Genomic DNA, 17,670 nt, shown 5'->3' with positions numbered 1-17,670 from the left:
GTCGCGGGTTTCGGGCGATCATTCGTGCTCTCCGCTTGCTGTCCTCCTCGGTTGTCTATACAACCCTCCGGACCCTCACAAGGCGATACATGGCCGAGCCCCTATGGCAGGAGCAGCTCCGGCAGCGGCTTATAGAACGCAACGCGAAGGAGTCGGCGTTCGCACCTATCATTGAGCAATGTATGAGATGGCGGCCTTGACGGCTCGCTACGTTCTTTTTTGGATAAATGAAATCGATATTGACTGTTGAGAAGATCGCAGGCTTTCCCAGCAAACGAAGCTGCTGAAGGAACGGAACGCATCCCTGCTGAAAGCAGTGGGTACTGTGAGGACCAACCCCAGCACTTCAACGGTTTACGTCCCAGGAACCGGTGGAGAGTAAGTCCGCACACACTCGGGCGTGCCATTCTCGATCTAACGAGCTCACAAAGCAACCCCGTGCAAGCCGCGTACATCACGTCGCTGGAGAGTCAAATATCATCGCTACGAGATGAGCTCGCGACCGTGTACAAAACTCAGGGGCAAAATGCGCAACGACTGCTCTCCATGAACGAGACGTTGCGTGAAAAGGAGGAGCAGGCGCGAATGGAGGGGGAGAATCATCGCAAAGCCCGCGATGAAGTGCTAGTGTTGAGACGGAAGGTCGAGCAACATGCGGAGTTGATGGCAGAGAAGGATCGGACGGCGCAGGCACGCGTCTTTTCGACTTATGATTCAAGACATCGTGCTGATTTCAAGCCGGAACCGCCGATTTCCAGATACTGCACGACGAGATCAACACCCTCCAGTTGGAACTTGGCCAAATCGAGGAGAGGAACGCGGCGCTGCAGAAGGATAACGCCAAACTCCTCCAGCGTTGGCTCGATGCGAAGCAGGCGGAGGTCAACCGAATGAACGAGGCGAACCAATTTTACCAGGAGATGCGATCGCAGACAAAGGCCATAGTCAACTGGCGAGATGACTCTGGCGTCGCCGCCATGTCTGACGCGCTTCAAGACGCCGGCGATACGCCTGCGGTATCGAATCAGGATCAGGTGTCGGGAAACGGGGAGCTCAAGGACCCGACGAGCACGGCGGAGACGAAGGATGGGATACGATCTCAGACGGACAAGGGCGTGAATCTGACTCCGAATGGCTAGTTGTCGCAGACGATTAGGCGTTGAGGCTGCGCATCACAATACCTGGTATGAACGGACCCTTCGCTTCATGGCCACCGTTTTCAGAACTGCTCGCTTTATATCTATTTATTTTGGATGCTTTCGGATGTATACAGCCCTTTAATTAGTGAGTTCTCAAATCCCGTTGTCGCATCGGCGTGCGTGTTCATGCTGCTCCTCAGGGTCCCGAAATGGAAGGTGGTCAAGATTGACATTGACTTGACAATACATGACAGACGTGCATCGCGTCTTTGGTTGGTTCAGAAAACGGTACAAAAGCGCCGCCCCGCCGAAATGGCACCTCAACGCGCTTCTCACCACACCACGTCCTATCTATCATCTCGCAGTCTACCGCTATTCATCTCTCGATACATCCTGCTAATCCTACAGTCGAATAATCAACACAACAAGAATGCGTACTCCCGCACTCCTCTCCGTGGCGGCGCTCTGCCTCAGCCCCACTCTCGTGTACTCGGCACCGGTTGCCAGCCCCGTCCCGCAAAACGCCTACTCTGGAGCCGCTGGTTCGGTAAGGAAAACCCGCCCATCTCGCGTTTTGCTGTTTGACTAAGCCGACCGTACAGGCCAACGGAGGCTCGGTCGTTCCTACTGGGCACACGGCGGACGCAGACGGACTGAACCTCCTCGGTCTCGGCTTGCTCGACATACTCTCCCACAACGCCGGCGACGGTGGCTCTTCTACTACCGGGGACGCTGTCACTCACGTTCACAGGTGGGTATACTATGATCATGGGTTAGTGACCACGTCTAATCCCTGATCAGGAGGACGAACACCTACTCTGGCGCTGCTGGCTCAGCCATGGGTGGTCGTGTCGACAACACCCCGGGATTGCTGCGCCTCTTCTCTGGTATGTCTTCGATCTAATCTGTCGGCCTATACTCACAACTGTTCAGGCAATGCGGGCGACGGCGGATCTTCTCTCAGCGGCTCGTCGGGAGTCCCTTCGCGTATCCAGTGAGCGTTTTCTCACTGTATAACCCCATGTTTTGATAGAACTTGTTTCCAGCGGGCGTGACATGTTTTCTGGGGCAGGCTGGTTACTTCTCTATCATTGAAGAGCTGTGGTTGACTCAAAATCTCCGTTTGCAGGAGGATCTGCTCAGGGCGGAAGTGTGAACGGCACTGCCCTGTCTTTGTTGAACTTATTCTCCAGTAAGCACCGCCGCTCATTACTCATGTCCGGCTCTTCGCCATAACTTTCCCATAGACAACGCCGGCGACGGCGGCAAATCGCAGTCTGGACCAGCCGGAGGACTGAGCTCGGTCGCTGGGAACGGCGCAACTTCGAATGCTTACTCGGGCCAATCTGGAGCAGCTCAAGGAGGCAACGTGAACGCCGCCTCCGGGCTCATCAACATGTGGTCCAGTGCGTCGCCACCGATCGTGTCCCATCTTGATACTGACAACTCCGACAGACAATGCAGGAGATGGAGGTTCATCTACCAGCGGTAAAGCTGGTAGTCTACTTGCTGCTCGAAGGTATGGCAGCAATGAACCATCGACAAACATATTGTGCCTAACGTACCCTGTAGCCGCCTCCTTGCCCTTCCTTTGGATTCTCAAACCGAAGGCTTGCGTTTACGCAGCCGGTCAATGACGTTCTCAGCTGGTGTGTGGGCCACGCATTAGAGTATCTATTGATGTTTAAGAGACTTCTCAGGAGAGCAAGACGATCGGACGAGCGGCACTAACTTCAAGGCTGCATCCGGTACGTACAACAGTGACCTCCTTTTGCTGATTGAACTAACCTCACCGCCAGCTAAAACCTCTGGAACGACTGTGGGAATGTCGGTCCACAACCCCTCCGTTTACTCTCGAGACTCGTTTTCGGGAGCTAGCGGACTTGCCGATGGTGGAGATGTTGCCGGAGACTCTGGAGTCTTGGGATTGTTCTCTGGTTAGAGCATCGGCACTGTATGTCTCTATGCCTTATAATCATATCATCGTTTAGGCAATGCTGGCGATGGTGGCGTTTCTGCATCTGGTGATGCCATAAGCGACACGCTCCAGAACAACAATCCTACTCCGGTCTTCAGCGGAGACTCAGGTCAAGCGAATGGCTCCGGTGGTTCCGGTCAAGGCGACGACGACATCGACCCTGGCCAGCTGTCCCATGCAACAGCTGCCTATCCCTCCGATCCTGCACCCACTCCCGTAGGCGATTCGGGTTCGTCCTCTAACGGTGATAGCGGCAACGGCGATCTCGACGGGAGCGACGGCGGAGACAGGAATGACAGCGGCAACGGGGGCAGCGGCAGTAGCAGCGACGGTGGCGACAACGGCGGCGTCGGCATTGACGGGGGCGCAAGCAATGGCAGCGGGAACGGCAGCAATGGCAACGGCAACAACGGCACCGAAGACGGCAGCAACGGCAACGGCAGCAACGGAAACCTAAACGGCGGCGGCGAAAATGGGAACGGGAACGACGCCGGGGACGACAGTGGAAACGGCGGCGGCGGCGACGGTGGCTCCGGCATCAACAACACGGAAGGCTCTCCGCCAACGTTCGACGGTTCTAACCCGGATGACAATTCCCCACCTCCGCCCCCACCTTCGGCCTCAGATAGTGATCCGTCTGGCGATGGCAATGTTGGCAGCGATGACTCTACCTCTTCCCCTCCAGCGAATGGGGATGGGAATGCGGTCGGCGGCGCGGCCCCCGATGGCAATGGGGCGGCGCCGGCTGCACCAGCCGCAGATGGCTCTCAGTCCAACGCTACTCCCGGGGGTAGCTCCGGTCAGGGTGTCGCCTCGAGTGCTTACTCGGGCGCCGCAGCCCTCGCCCAAGGTGGCAGCACGTCCGGATCGGGTTGCACCTCGCTCATCAACATGTTCTCGAACAACGCAGGCGACGGCGGTTCTTCGGTTTCTGGTTCTGCTGGTATGGCGGCTCAGGGAGGATCGAGTGCGCCAGGTAGCGCGATATCCGGGGCCGCCGGCGCCACTCCTGGCGGCGACGTCAACGGTGCTTGCGGGCTGATCAACATGTTCTCCAACAACGCGGGAGACGGTGGTTCCTCGGCGTCTGGCTTAGCAGGTGTTTGAGCATATCTCATTGCTTTCTGTGCACTTGTTTCGTGTTCGAACGTAAAACTTAGGCATTAGGCTACTACGCTTTGTAATTCTATCCACCATCTACAGACGACGACACTCGGAGCTCTCGAACTCAAGATTCTTTAACACGGCCGTAATCAGAGACCAGCTTGATCTGAGGCAATGCAGATCTAGAGTGCGATTACATACTGATGTGTGGCATATACTTCTCCGCTTCGTTCGTCGAGTGTTTGGAAAATCTCGGCGATGTAGACGCTGCACTTCAACAGCAATGTGCCTTACGAGGTCTGTGCTCGACCGGTCTGCATCAATACCGGTAATTGCAGCTTCCCGCAGGACCGCATGCGCAGGCCCGGATCCAGAGGAACATCGACTGCCATTCCGCCCACTGTCGTCGGAGCGTCAAGCTTGACTTTTATGCGTCCGAGTTGCGACTTAGGGGTTCTACGCCCATCGTCCAGCCGCATCGCGAAGAGCCCGACGGAGATGTACTGTGCTGGAACGGAGAGGTCAGTTATTGAGTCCATCGAACGACGAGTCGATTTTCTAACCTTCGAAAGAGATATTCGAAGGCCTTGAAGTTGGTCCACTTCTTGACCGAGCATCCAAACTCCGTCACAACATGACTGTAGGTCGGACCTGAGGAGAACGATGGAGTGAAACTATTCGACGCTCTCTTTGCTTGTTCAAGTGAGCAGGACATAATTCAGCTGCTAGGAAGCATCGAAGGCCCGTAAGTGCACTCATCCCAGCCCTCATCGCAAGCCGCTGGGGGCTAATCCGCGCTCACTGTGTAGGTATGCGCTCGTGTACTACCAGGCATCGTCGCGACGACTCTACTTTGCTAGAGATCCCCTCGGCCGTCGGTCACTACTCCTGCATATACCACGGCCGGGAGCGCCATACCTCATCTTGGCCTCGACTTCGGTCGGACAACACCCGTGCTACGATTTTCAAGAGTTATCTACCGAAAGCATACACTACACAGAATGGGGCACCGAAACGCTCATTGACAACGTGAGCGTTCCTCGGTAGTCTACCCGTGGACATTTCATCTTACGCAGAACATCCTAGTTCTGTACACGACATAACGCATATATTCGGTCCATCTCAAGGCGAACGCCATTCAGTCCACCATTCGTGAGTTTATCGACTAGAGCTGCTGGAGGCGACGCTGAAGGTCGTAGTCTACGCCTGGAGTTGTGAACAGGACAGCTTCGTCAATTGATATAGCAATCCCGACGTCACTCGATACAATACCCGATTATTTACAGGTTGCGGTGGACGGTCTCCTACGACATCTAGAAAGAAGTGTCATGCTGCAAGTGCGGGATATCCCTCGGCATACGCGAGTAAATTTTACTGTTGCCTCCGTACATCGGCTGATGGCATGCAGACCATCGCCTGGCGACGCGCGGGTAGCCGTGCTCTTCAGTGGGGGTATTGATTCGACGGTCCTTGCATACTTTGCGCATCAGTATGTATTGGAACAATTGGTCTCGAGTATTACGTCTTAGAAATTTTATGCAGGCATTTACCTCTATCTGAACCAGTGGATCTTCTAAACGTCGCCTTCGAGAACCCGCGTAGAGAACGGGCTCGTTCTGCGAAGACAAACAAACCAGACAGAAAATCTAACCAGGTCGATGAAGATGTTCTGCTGCCAGCTGCGAATGGAGGTGGAGCATACATGGTCCCTGATAGGGTGACAGGCCTTACAGAGGTTGAAGAATTGAAGCGTGTTTGCCCTGGTCGTACGTGGAACTTTGTCGAAATCAACGTTCCGTTCGAGGTGAGTATGCCAGCATGCACGCATTCACTCTTTTCAATTGACAACTCCAGGAAACGCAAGCCGCTCGCTCAGTCGTGGAGGCTTTGATGTGGCCTAGTCGCACTGTTATGGACCTGGCAAGTATGTTCGCCCCTCATGCGCGTCTGTCTCTAACAGCAACCGTAGAGCCTTGCAAATGCCTTATACTTTGCTTCGCGTGGGGTAGGCGTGGTTGACGGTCGTCCTTACACCAGTCCTGCGAAGGTGCTCCTTAACGGCTTCGGATCCGACGAGCTTATGGGCGGTTACGGGCGGCATCGGAGCGTCTTCAACTCCGGCGGATGGCCGGCCCTCATTGCAGAGGTGCTGACGTTGTCCCGTCCCGTCCGCGTGTTCCTCGACTCACTCGGCATGTGCAGCTTCAGCTCGAGATTGACCGAATTCCGACTCGGAACGTGGGCCGGGACGACCGCGTCATCTCGGCACATGGCAAGGAGACACGTCATCCGTTTTTGTCCCTATCGCTGGTATCCTACCTCGCGGGCCTACCGGTGCACCTGAAGACGGATCTACGGGCACCCCCGGGTATCGGGGATAAGATGCTGCTGAGGCTGGCGGCGCGAAAACTGAACCTGGTAGAGGTGAGCACGAGGAAGAAGAAGGCGATGCAGTTCGGGACGCATTCGGCTCGTATGGAAGGTGGTGCCACAGAGAAGAAGGGGACGTTACTTGTAGGGTAGAATACGCAACTCAAATGCCGCACAGCCGCAAACAACACTGAGGAGAGAGGAGTGCAATGCAATGCTCGACAACGAGGGACACACATAAGAGACGATTACTTCTGGGTAGGTATGTTAAGGAGAACGTTCCCGTTGCTACTCGGCACGTAGGTGACGTTGCCGTTCTGCGAGAGCGAGCCGACGATGGCCTTGGCGGCTTCGATTCTGCGGAAGGTGATGAATGCCTCGCCGGCAGTGGAGAGAGCTTTCGAGATTTTGGCAGCCGCTTCGGCTTCACCCTCAGCGCGAATGATGGCGGCTTGTTTCTCTTGTTGAGCCTGACATTCAAGGTTCATATTGAGCTGAACCTTGAACGTTGGGAGGACGCACCTTCTCAACAACGAAACGCGCCCGCTCAGCGTCCTGTTGGGCTATTTGCTTGGCTTCGACGGCTTGGGTGAATTCCTGAGGAATAAAATGAGTGACTAGCTGGTAGCAGATGCTCTGTATGAGGGCCATACCTTGCCGAAGGTCAAGTGCGTAATCGACACGTCCTCAAGAGTAATGCCGAACTCGCCGGCACGCTGCAGCAGGTCCGCGCGTATACGCGAGCTGACTACCTCACGTTGAGTAATGAGCTCGGCGGCGTCGAATTGTGCGACAATAGCCTTGAGCACTTCGTTGCCGATAGATGGGAGGACACGCTCGTCGTAGTCCATGCCGAGCGACTGGTAAATACGCGGAAGCTTGTCGATATCGGGCCTGGAAAGAACACGGAGCGTCAAAGTGACCATTTGAAGGTCCTTGGACCCCGTCGTTGTTGAAATGTTCTATGTCGAATGTAAGCCGGAGGCGTGTCGAAAAGAGCAGCAAAAGTGAGCGCACCCGAGGCTTTATGCGGACATCATACAGAATGGCACGCTGGAGCCATGGAACGAGGAAGTGAGTTCCCTCCGGCTTCGCCTGCTAGATGTTAGCGCATTCCAGCGTGAAGAAGCGACGAGGGACGTACCGTGTTCCCCACTCCCGAGAAGCGGTCGAACATGACGGCACGGTAGCCTCCGGGCACATCGTAAATGCTGGCCTGGGCGACACCGACGGCAAGGGCAACGGGCACTGGAAGGTCGCGTTACAACGAGCAACGAGGGTGCGTTGGCGTTAGGAGGACATACCGAGGGCACGCGAGAGCAGGTTGGGCAAGCCGGCCATGGCGGTGACGGAGTCGGAGTGATGGCAGCGATCTGAGCGATTGCTGCTTGTCTGCTCCTGCCGTCGTCTCCTTTCTCTGTCTCCGTTTCCTCTCTGTCTCATTCCTCCTCTCCTCTCTGTCTCAATTCACGGACACGTCTGTCGCTCAGTGTATCTGCAGTTTCTCTACTGTACGCGCCGCTTCCCCCTAAATGAGCCCTGTTACCCCGAGCTTATCATCGTCTTCTGCGCAGGTCTTATTACTTATAAGTCATGAACACTTTTGGTATCGGCGGTGTCGCGGAGGCTCCCGTGAGCGCATTTCTAATGGTTAACGACCCACGACATACTGACCCCTGGTTCTCCCTCCTGCGCCTCCTGCTCACTTCCTATCAATTTGCTCTTGTGCTGCGCGTCTCAAGCAGAGGAGGGCCCACCTTTACGTCGGCAACCTGAGTCCGCGGGTGACCGAGTATATGCTCACAGAGATCTTTGCTGTCGCTGGTCCCGTCCAACATGTGAAAATCATCCCCGACCGTAACTACCAGCACGGCGGCCTCAACTATGGCTTCGTCGAGTACATTGACATGCGCGCTGCCGAGACGGCGCTTCAGACGCTCAATGGCCGCAAGATCTTCGACACAGAGATTCGCGTCAACTGGGCCTACCAGGGCAATCAAAACAAGGAGGACACATCCAACCACTATCATGTGTTTGTCGGCGACCTCAGCCCTGAGGTCAACGACGAGGTGCTGCAGAAGGCCTTCAGCGCCTTCGGCTCGCTGTCGGATGCCCGCGTTATGTGGGACATGAACTCGGGCAAGTCCCGTGGCTACGGTTTCCTCGCCTTCCGCGACAAGACCGACGCCGAGCAGGCGATCGCCACCATGAACGGCGAATGGCTCGGCTCCCGCGCAATCCGTGTCAACTGGGCCAACCAGAAGACCCAGGGCGCCATGGGAGGCGGAGCTCCTGCCCCTGCTGCCGCTCGTCCCTCGCCCGGCTTGGGAGGCTCACCGGCCCCTATGAACTTCCAGGGCGGCCCGATCTCGTACGAGTCCGTCGTTTCCCAGACACCCGCCTACAACTCCACCGTCTACGTTGGCAACCTGGTCCCGTATTGCACTCAGGCGGACCTCATTCCCCTCTTCCAGTCTATCGGCTACCTGCAGGAGATCAGGATGCAGGCCGACCGCGGCTTTGCGTTCGTCAAGCTTGACACGCACGAGCACGCCGCGATGGCGATCATCCAACTTCAGGGTCAGATGGTTCACGGGCGGCCGATCAAGTGCAGCTGGGGTAAGGACCGGGCCGATGGCGGCGCCGTCGGTACGCCGATCAGCCCTAGCCCGAGCTCTCCCTTCCCGAGCATGGTCAGTTGCAGCAGTCCCTTTGTTGTACGACCGCTAATCTTGCCATCTTAGCCCGCGTATGGCATGCCCCAGCCAAACATGTACGGCTCCTATGGTTTCGCTGGCTATGGCGGGTTGGCTGCTGGTGGGACTCCGGGGTTGACTGGTACCGGTGCTGATGGTACTGCCGCCGCTGGCACTGCGGACCCTACCGCTGCTGCTGCCGCCGCCGCCGCGGGCACTGCTCAGTGGCCCGCGGACGCGAGCTCGTACTATGCCAACTATTGGAGCAGTGAGTATTCTGCGTTCGCTTCCCTTTGTTCTGAGGCCCAGTGCTGACCGTAACCTTCCCACTGCAGCTTATTACAACCAGCAGGCTGCAGCTGCTGGCCAGACCGGTGGTCAGCAGCCTCAGGGCAGCTCCTGAACATGAAGTACTCACATGGACTAGCCGCGCTTCCGAATGCCGTATATTGTGCGTATGTTATCAGATCATCCGCAAGAGAGCGAACCATTTGAGCGAAGTCGGCATATCTGTCCTTTTCCTAGGGTCTTTGAGTATAGGTCAGATGTAAGACCAAGTACAGAATAAACCAGTTTGATTTTGTGCGACTATTCTTCACGAGCTGTCGTGGGGACGTTCACTTTAAAAGCATGGCGAAACGAGGTGCATGTCAACGACTGAGAAGGGCCCGGGCGGTCCATCGCATTCTCATAGGTAATAAAGACGGAGCTCAGCTTCCCCCCGAAACCACCTGAGGTGCAGATGCAGTAACAAGCGGTGATAACAACAGCCAAAGCACATGCGTGTGAGTTGCCTAGGCCTGTTCTTAACATCTTCGTAGCCAAATCACAGTGCCTATGTGCTGACAATCAACGCAACGATCACCGTAATCCGGGTTACACCCGGATGATCTACAGGCGGACAAACACTTCTCTTTCATTTCCGCTACACGCCGCCGCTCTAAGAACGATACAAGGGGAAGGGCGATCTAGTACAATATGTTTTCTCACTTCTTCCTACTTCATCCCCGCTCACTACACGCGCCGACGCGCACGTTCCTGCGAAGGCACCATGAACGTTTATGCCACGTACGTGGACGCGGAGACGTTGCCGCCACGGCCGGTCCAGTTGATGTCTAAGAGGAGGAGAAAATCGGATGGGATAAGCATCACGTAGTCGCGATGGACGTTCGGGAACGAGCAACTCACGGATGTCCTTGCCGGCCACGAGGCGCTCGTTCTCCTTACCGGGCATGACGCGGAAGGTGTGCGCGCCGAAGTAGTCGCGCTGCGCCTGGAGGAGGTTGGCGGGGACAACCTCGGCGCGGTAGCCGTCGAAGAAGGCGAGCGCGGTGCTGAACGCCGGGGTGGGGATGCCCCACAGCACGGCCTGGGCGATGATGCGCCGCCAGCCGGGCTGCGCCTTGTGCACGGCCTTGTTGAAGAAGTCGTCGAAGAGGAGCGACTCCAGGGCAGGTGTTTTAGTGTACGCGGCGGTGATGTCGCCGAGGAAGACCGACTGAGATTGAGATAAGGAATCAGCAGGATGACCTCGGTGTGTGAGGGTCGAAGCGGTGATTTACTTTGATGATGCAGCCGCCTCGCCACATGCGGGCGATGCCGGCATAGTTCAGGTTCCAGCCGAGCTGGGCAGATAATCAGATATCAGGGAACGGCCGCTAACTATCGTTGCATCATAGATGACTCACGTCCTTCGCAGTTTGACGCATGAGCATGAAGCCCTGCGTGTACGAAATGATCTTCGAGGCGTAGAGAGCCTGCTCGAGGTCATCGATGAACTGCTTCTTGTCGCCGCGGAACGCCTCCTTCTGCGGGCCGGCGATGACCTTGCTCGCACGAATACGCTCCTCCTTGAGCGCGGACAAGCAGCGGGCGAAGACGGCCTCGCCGATGAGGGTCACTGTGCGAATGGATCAGCTGGAGCTGGGGATACAGTAGAGAGCGGCCGCGTACCGGGCATGCCAGCGTCGAGGGCATTGATGGCGGTCCACTTTCCGGTACCCTTCTGACCGGCCTGGTCAAGGATCTTGGTGACGAGGGGCTCGCCATCGTCGTCCTTGAACTTGAGGACGTTGGCGGTGAGCTCGATGAGGAAGGAGTCAAGGACACCCTTGTTCCAGCGCTCGAAGATGGTAGCAATCTCATCCTCGTGGAGGCCGAGACCGCGCTTGAGGATGTCATACGCCTCAGCAATGAGCTGCATGTCACCGTACTCAATACCTGCGTAAAGGTTATCAGTCATGAGAAGACGATTGCCCAGAGAAATCGAACCAACCGTTGTGAACCATCTTCACGTAGTGACCGGCACCGGTCTCGCCGACCCAGTCACAGCAGGGCTCGCCGTTGACCTGGGCTGCGGTAGCCTGGAAGATCTCCTTGATTGCGGGCCAGGCGGCGGGCGAACCGCCGGGCATGAGCGAGGGACCATGACGGGCACCCTCCTCACCACCAGAGACACCGGAGCCAACGAAGAGGAGGCCCTTCGACTCGAGCTCCTTGGTGCGGCGGATCGAATCGGGGTAGTGGGAGTTACCACCGTCGATGATGATGTCGCCCTTCTCGAGGTGGGGCTCGAGTTGGCTGATGAAGCTGTCAACAGCGGGTCCAGCCTGGACGAGGAGGATGATCTTGCGCGGGCGCTTGAGCTTTGAGACGAGTTCCTCAATAGAGTGGGCACCCTGGATCTTGGTTCCTGCAGCGGCGGGCTGAGCTTGAGCGCGTCAATCGGACAAGAACGGCAATCGTACCCTTGGCCTCGTTGGCGAGGAAGTTGTCCACCTTGGCGACTGTCCTGTTGTAGCAGACGACAGTGAAGCCCTTGTCGTTCATGTTGAGGATCAAATTTTGACCCTGTCCTGGCGGTCAAGTCCGATCTCTGCATGCAACACTAGTCTACACTAACCATAACGGCCAGGCCGATGAGACCGATATCGCCGCTGCATCGAGCGTGAGCCGCGAGCGCTGTCGAAATCCGCTGCAGACTTACACGGGTGAGGCCATGTTTATCGTTGGATAGGAGGAGGACGAGGTTGGTGGATGTGAGGGATGATGGACGCGATTACCTGATTGCTAAGTTATAGCGCTTGGGTGACACACAGCCGGGCCGAGCACGTGCCGAAGCCAGGGAAATCTATCCCCGGTTGTTCGCTCTTTCGCCGTTTGCTGAATGTACCGATTGCCTTCCGGGGCAGATTACTGAGGATGTTGCGGGATCGGGTCTCATAAACCGTGTACGGACCCGTCTCGGCAACGAAGGGCGGGAAAAGCGGCGTAGGGCGTGAGTGGGCCGAGTCTGAGTGGGCCAGCGGGTCCGATATCGCTGCCTTGCGACGGCGGCGACATTGTTCGTGCGTCGACGTCAGACCAGACGGCCACGAGGACGTGTTGATGTGTCGTTGATCTCGCCGGGGCGTCGTACACCAACGCGGCCAGTTCGGTGACGTTCGGTGCTGCGAGGCTCAGCCAAGCCACCATGCCTTTACGAGACACGTACGAGCACTCGAGCCAGCCTGGCGCCCCCTGAGAATTGATCCCGCTCGTCGCTCGCACACCCTCGCGGCCAGCATCGACCCGATGGACGACCGCGGCAAATCTATCTGCGAAGGTGGGTGCGCGCTTTGTAACGGACGATTACCAGCGTGATGCGTCGCGCGCAGGATGGCTGCTCAAGAAACGGAGGAAGAAGATGCAGGGCTTTGCGCGCCGGTGGTTCGTGTTGTACGAGTCCGGCCTACTCGAATACTCCTTCCAACCGGATAAACCTCCCCGGGACGGTCTGTTGCTCCCCACCGCCGCGATCACGACGCAGCCAGGTCACAAGGATATCCACATCGACGCGCCGAACGCGACTTTCCATGTCAAGTGCCTCGAGGAGGATGACTTCCGCAAGTGGATGGCGGCTTTTCGGTGAGCGAGGCCAATCTACGCGCACATTTGCATGCTAAATTGTCCAGGACATTCATCGCACACGATGAGCGTACCCTCGGACGGCGATCCTCCACGGCGCGGTCGGCGCCCTTACTCAACCAGGCCACGAAGGCACTGGACGAAATGACCAAGGTATGTCCTTCGGGCTCTCATTTCCTCGGCGATGACATCTGACTGTACCGTGGTCATTCTAGACCCTCGCTGAATTGGAAGAAGCCGTGCACTCGCTCCCAGAAGAAGTGAAAAAGAAGCACAAGCACCGGGACCAGGTCAAGGAGAGCGCACATAAGCTCTTCTTCAGACGATGTAAGTCTGCCTTCGTCATCCACACCTTTGTGTTGGAACTTATCTCTCCCTCGATCTAGCTCATCATTCCGGCCATGAAGCGAACGAAGGCAGCTCCCTCTCGGTAGAAATACCCTCCTCGACGTCAAGCGGCTTTAGCACGGCCAACAGCCATCAGCGTCTCCTCTCCGCGCTCGAAGCGCTCCGAGAACAACATGCAACCATCGTGCGCTCCCTCATTCCACCCTCAGACAGTGCGGCAGGCGCGGCCTCCTCTGTGGCCCGTGGGCCCATGTTCACAGAGGAACCTTCCGGCTCGGGTTCGTACACCTCCACTCCTACGACCGCTACCACCCCGACCCCGTCCTGGCGGACCCCTGGTCATATGCGAGGCAGTAGCGTGCACTGGGGTCCATCCGGGCGCACTAGCATCGCGAGTTCGGCAGGCGAGATATGGTTCGACGCCCCAGACGCCGAGGGAGCGCTCGAGTTCGTGATGGAAGACCCAGATACGACGCCGAACGAGAGCGGAAGCAAGTCGTCGGCGGCGTCGCAGGTGCAGAGATCCGTCAGCGGCGACTCGCAGACGAGTGACGCTGGTGTCGATGATAGTGATGACGAGCAGGGGGAGGAGGAGGAGAGCCTCGCGACCGCACAGACGGCGCCGGAGGACGATGCACAGAAGCATAAGCAGGTCGTGCGGAGGACGCAATTGCCATCTGGTCCTGTGGGTGATGAGGGCAGCTTGTTCGGTGTGCTCAAGAAGAACGTTGGCAAGGTATCCTCCGTTTACTTGCGATGTACCGCGTGGTGCCATTTCTGACGGTACTATCAGGACCTTGCCAGCGTCGCCATGCCGGTGTCATTCAACGAACCCTTGACGTTGACCCAGCGCTGTGCCGAGGACCTGGAATACTTCGACTTGCTTGATCAAGCGGTGAAGAATGACGATCCCATTGAGCGGTTATGCTACGTCGCAGCCTTCGCAATATCTGCATACGCGTGCACCAAGCTGCGGTCGGGACGGAAGAGCTTGTACGGGCTTAATATCATCCCATTATATTGCGGTGCGCTTAGTGACCATCGTATACAGCAACCCCATGCTGGCCGAGACATTCGAAGACGCGAGGATGAAGTTCATCGCCGAGAAAGTCAGTCACCAGCCGCTCGTCGTTGCGTACCATGCCGAAGGCAACAACTGGGAGGTCAACGTGACCTCAAGTGGGAAGACCAAGTTCTGGGGCAAGAGCCTGGAAATCATCCCATCCGGCGTTAATCGCGCGCGCATCGGTGACGACACGTTCGAATGGCGCAAGCCGTCGTCGTTCATGCGCAACCTCATGATGGGCAACAAATACCTCGAGCACGTTGGCGAGATGACGATACAGAACGTGAAGACCGGCGAGCGGTGCGTCGTCGAATTTAAGGAGGCTGGATACTGGGGTACGCCGAACATCATCGCCGGGACCGTTTTCGACGCGAACGGCCATAAGGTCTCGTACCTCGAAGGAAAGTGGGACGAGCAGGTCGTGCGCAAGCTCGATACGGATCATCTCAAAGTGCTCTGGCGCCCGAACCCGTTCCCCAAGAATGCCCGGGAGTATTACGGCTTCACGTACTTTGCGATCACGCTGAACGAGATTACGGAGGATCTGAAGGAGGAGGGGGTGCTGTGCATCACGGACTCGCGGTTCAGGCCCGATGTGCGTGCGCTGGAGGAAGGGGATATGGACAGAGCGGAGGTGGAGAAGGTGAAAGTCGAGGAAGCGCAGAGGGCGAGGAGGAAGGAAGGAAAGGAAAGGAAACCGCGATGGTTCCAACAGAAGAGTGAGGATGATTGGGTTTACAAGGGTGGGTATTGGGAACAGCGGGCGAAAGGGTGGAAGGACATACAACCTTTATGGTAGTAGGATATTCATATTTGATCGCGATTACATCCGATCTACGTGATATCTGGCTTATAACGTTGTCTTCCTGTTCAAAGAGTTCGCATCAATGCCTTGCCGCAGCACTGACCGGCGGGTTACTCACTTGTCAAGCTATACTGGAGTTGATGGTATTTCGGACAATTGATATCGAGGTGGCGCGGTACAACCGCTATTTGACGAATTATCTCTCCAAGATGCAGAGAGATCTATTGATGGTGCGACGATAGATCGAGTCGAATCTGTAGCGTATAATCATGAGCAATGCGCGATTTGTCAATAGATTACTTATCGAAACTTGATACGTCGGCTGTGCACAGTTGCGACGATCAGTGAAGCTGTAACCCGCTAGCTCGCGTTGGCGCAAGGAGTTTGATAGGATACGAGAAGTGTGCATACAAGGGTAGCTGGTAATGGTCAGACAACGACGTCTGGATAGCGTGCGGAGTTACTACCATCCTATATTCTCGTGACTCGTGCGCTGGGTGCCGCTGTTCTTGCCAGAGCGTCTGTCGACCTGGCCATAATTAGTGGTGTAGTAGTCGAGCACAGGATGGTAGCAGTGGTATGCTGGCTCGGTGATGGGAAGAGGGAGCAACTGGGTGTTCTCGTAGCTCTGAGCTGATGCATTGGGTGCAAGCGAAACTTCGGTTCTCCGAATTCTAAGCCGCCTTCGCAGCGGCTGGCGTCCTTCAACTTGAACGAATGGAGACATTCAGTTGCTATGGTCGATCCCGGGGTAGCCTCGCGCGTGTCGATGAGGAACTCCATGCGGGTTATTTCGCATCGATCCGGATCCCTGCTTCAAGCTCCTCGCAAGCCGCGTACCGAAGAGAACCAGTTCTGCTGCGATTCGATGGGAATATTAGATGCAGTATGCGTGACAGTCATCCATAACCTGCGAGCCCGGGCCTCCGCGATCATGCTGGAGCTCCGGATACGGACAAGAAATTCTGGAAAATATAGATGTTAGCCCTCTCTGTGCCGTGATGCTCGTGCTTTCGACAAGGCTTGATTCAATGCGGTGCGCTGGTTAGTTGAACAAATACGCAGTTAAGGAGGTGCGAGGGGAAAGGGAATAATGCACGTCTAAATTGTATTCTTGGATCAATTTCCAGAATCTGGCCGACCTTCAAAATCAGAAAAGAGAGGTGCGTTCGGCGGAGCTCTTGCAGGGCTGGCTCGAGTTCACGCGGCGTGCTCGAGCCTGGGCTTCAGCGCACCAACGGCTTTCCTAACACCGGGGCGCCGGGAGATGCACCTCCAAAAACCGCTGGGGGTCAACCAGAGCGTATCCGGGGTTGACCTGGGCAGTCGGCGGCTAGCTCGTGAAGCCGGAGCGCCCTAGGCGAGCAAATATCGAGGCCACGAGAGTTAGCCCCTATCACTGGTGGGGGCGTGGACCCCGATTGCTCTCGCGCTCGGACCTCCGGCTGACCCTCGTCGTAACCTGCATCCCCAACCTCTTCTGGCTGCCGGCATGCTTTATACCTGGCAGGACACCAACGGACAGGGTTCGGAGATTTTTGAACCGCTGGATAGCCTACGATCTCTGAGCCACCGGGGGGAAGGGGTGGCGTCCTAGACCGCCAACATCCGAGCAACCAGCGTCGCTGCCGGTTCTTCACGTTTCTTATACGTAGACGAGCCTCTTTGCACACAAGAACAATTTTTGCAGCGGCTTGAAATTGCGATAGGTCAACGACGGCACCTTGCGGCCAGAACATTGTCGCCGACGCCGGCCTCCTCACGGTCGACGCTGTCCGGTCTAGCGATCTTGCTTGACTCGAACCGGTCCTTGCCCTTGCGGATTCGTTTCTTGTATCTTGTCATCGGACATCAAACCCGTTCCATGAGAGCAAGACCATGACTGGAGGCCAAGAGGCCAGGAGGATGGGTCGGGCAACGGTCTTACAGCTAGCCTAAGGTGTGTATCTTCCTGTGCTTGATTCTTTGTTGCGCGCCGTCATTCTGTGGGCATGGTCGTCGGTTCTCTGGTTTTGCTTCTTCTCCGGTTCAGACAACATGATTTCGTATCTTGAGCTTCGCATTGGCGGGAGCTGGCAATCTTGTGGTGGCTTCATTCAGTCGCACAATCGCGTGGTTCATTGGGACGGCGGATTGGGACAATGCACTGTTGCAATGTTTGCATGTTGTGGTTGGAAGTCATGAGTCGAGGGTGGTGCACCATCCGCCATAGCGTGATGGTCACGTACCGTCACGTCACGGTTCGCGGAGTCACGAAC

General features: G+C 56.6%; 7 protein-coding genes across 7 annotated transcripts; 5 read left to right on the top strand and 2 right to left on the bottom strand.

Moving 5' to 3' along the window:
- Positions 1-13: 13 nt before the first annotated feature.
- Positions 14-1,376, top strand: PUNSTDRAFT_123535 (ATG16-domain-containing protein). The gene is made up of 5 exons (XM_007378418.1): positions 14-180; positions 255-378; positions 432-696; positions 759-1,284; positions 1,340-1,376. Exons 1-4 carry the CDS (start codon positions 90-92, stop codon positions 1,137-1,139), a joined length of 861 nt encoding a protein of 286 aa, XP_007378480.1. The 5' UTR covers positions 14-89; the 3' UTR covers positions 1,140-1,284; positions 1,340-1,376.
- A 193-nt stretch (positions 1,377-1,569) lies between these two features.
- On the top strand, positions 1,570-4,301 carry PUNSTDRAFT_140074 (uncharacterized protein; the record flags this gene model as incomplete). Its single annotated transcript, XM_007378417.1, has 11 exons — positions 1,570-1,686; positions 1,742-1,890; positions 1,941-2,026; positions 2,073-2,133; positions 2,237-2,331; positions 2,387-2,545; positions 2,595-2,658; positions 2,712-2,788; positions 2,840-2,887; positions 2,939-3,076; positions 3,131-4,301. 11 exons carry the CDS (start codon positions 1,570-1,572, stop codon positions 4,222-4,224), a joined length of 2,088 nt encoding a protein of 695 aa, XP_007378479.1. The 3' UTR covers positions 4,225-4,301.
- Positions 4,302-5,238: 937 nt separating this feature from the next.
- Positions 5,239-6,778, top strand: PUNSTDRAFT_140073 (asparagine synthase). Its single transcript, XM_007378416.1, has 8 exons — positions 5,239-5,250; positions 5,308-5,373; positions 5,421-5,581; positions 5,630-5,710; positions 5,764-6,025; positions 6,076-6,141; positions 6,191-6,367; positions 6,424-6,778. The coding sequence occupies exons 3-8, from the start codon at positions 5,550-5,552 to the stop codon at positions 6,742-6,744; spliced, it is 939 nt and encodes a 312-aa protein (XP_007378478.1). The 5' UTR covers positions 5,239-5,250; positions 5,308-5,373; positions 5,421-5,549; the 3' UTR covers positions 6,745-6,778.
- Positions 6,779-6,839: 61 nt separating this feature from the next.
- Positions 6,840-7,840, bottom strand: PUNSTDRAFT_57475 (uncharacterized protein; the record flags this gene model as incomplete). Its single annotated transcript, XM_007378415.1, has 5 exons — positions 6,840-7,061; positions 7,114-7,188; positions 7,245-7,553; positions 7,609-7,686; positions 7,736-7,840. Coding segments are annotated over 5 exons (789 nt in total), but the record flags the coding sequence as incomplete, so codon positions are not given.
- Positions 7,841-7,996: 156 nt separating this feature from the next.
- PUNSTDRAFT_117298 (uncharacterized protein) lies at positions 7,997-9,872 on the top strand. Its single transcript, XM_007378414.1, has 5 exons — positions 7,997-8,102; positions 8,166-8,223; positions 8,334-9,284; positions 9,336-9,555; positions 9,623-9,872. Exons 2-5 carry the CDS (start codon positions 8,185-8,187, stop codon positions 9,688-9,690), a joined length of 1,278 nt encoding a protein of 425 aa, XP_007378476.1. The 5' UTR covers positions 7,997-8,102; positions 8,166-8,184; the 3' UTR covers positions 9,691-9,872.
- Positions 9,873-10,346: 474 nt separating this feature from the next.
- Positions 10,347-12,334, bottom strand: PUNSTDRAFT_94690 (6-phosphogluconate dehydrogenase; the record flags this gene model as incomplete). The annotated part of the gene is made up of 9 exons (XM_007378413.1): positions 12,274-12,334; positions 12,190-12,223; positions 12,035-12,137; positions 11,563-11,979; positions 11,241-11,507; positions 10,976-11,187; positions 10,850-10,912; positions 10,476-10,785; positions 10,347-10,402 (listed from the first exon to the last, which is right to left on the bottom strand). The coding sequence occupies exons 1-9, from the start codon at positions 12,285-12,287 to the stop codon at positions 10,347-10,349; spliced, it is 1,476 nt and encodes a 491-aa protein (XP_007378475.1). The 5' UTR covers positions 12,288-12,334.
- Positions 12,335-12,807: 473 nt separating this feature from the next.
- PUNSTDRAFT_79176 (uncharacterized protein) lies at positions 12,808-15,478 on the top strand. Its single transcript, XM_007378412.1, has 7 exons — positions 12,808-12,891; positions 12,944-13,193; positions 13,241-13,346; positions 13,409-13,520; positions 13,580-14,277; positions 14,335-14,534; positions 14,593-15,478. The coding sequence occupies exons 1-7, from the start codon at positions 12,861-12,863 to the stop codon at positions 15,404-15,406; spliced, it is 2,211 nt and encodes a 736-aa protein (XP_007378474.1). The 5' UTR covers positions 12,808-12,860; the 3' UTR covers positions 15,407-15,478.
- Positions 15,479-17,670: the final 2,192 nt, after the last annotated feature.

The sequence above is a fragment of the Punctularia strigosozonata genome (assembly GCF_000264995.1).
Source record: "Punctularia strigosozonata HHB-11173 SS5 unplaced genomic scaffold PUNSTscaffold_1, whole genome shotgun sequence".
Taxonomy (NCBI): domain Eukaryota; kingdom Fungi; phylum Basidiomycota; class Agaricomycetes; order Corticiales; family Punctulariaceae; genus Punctularia; species Punctularia strigosozonata.
This window is presented reverse-complemented; position numbering and strand designations above follow the sequence as displayed.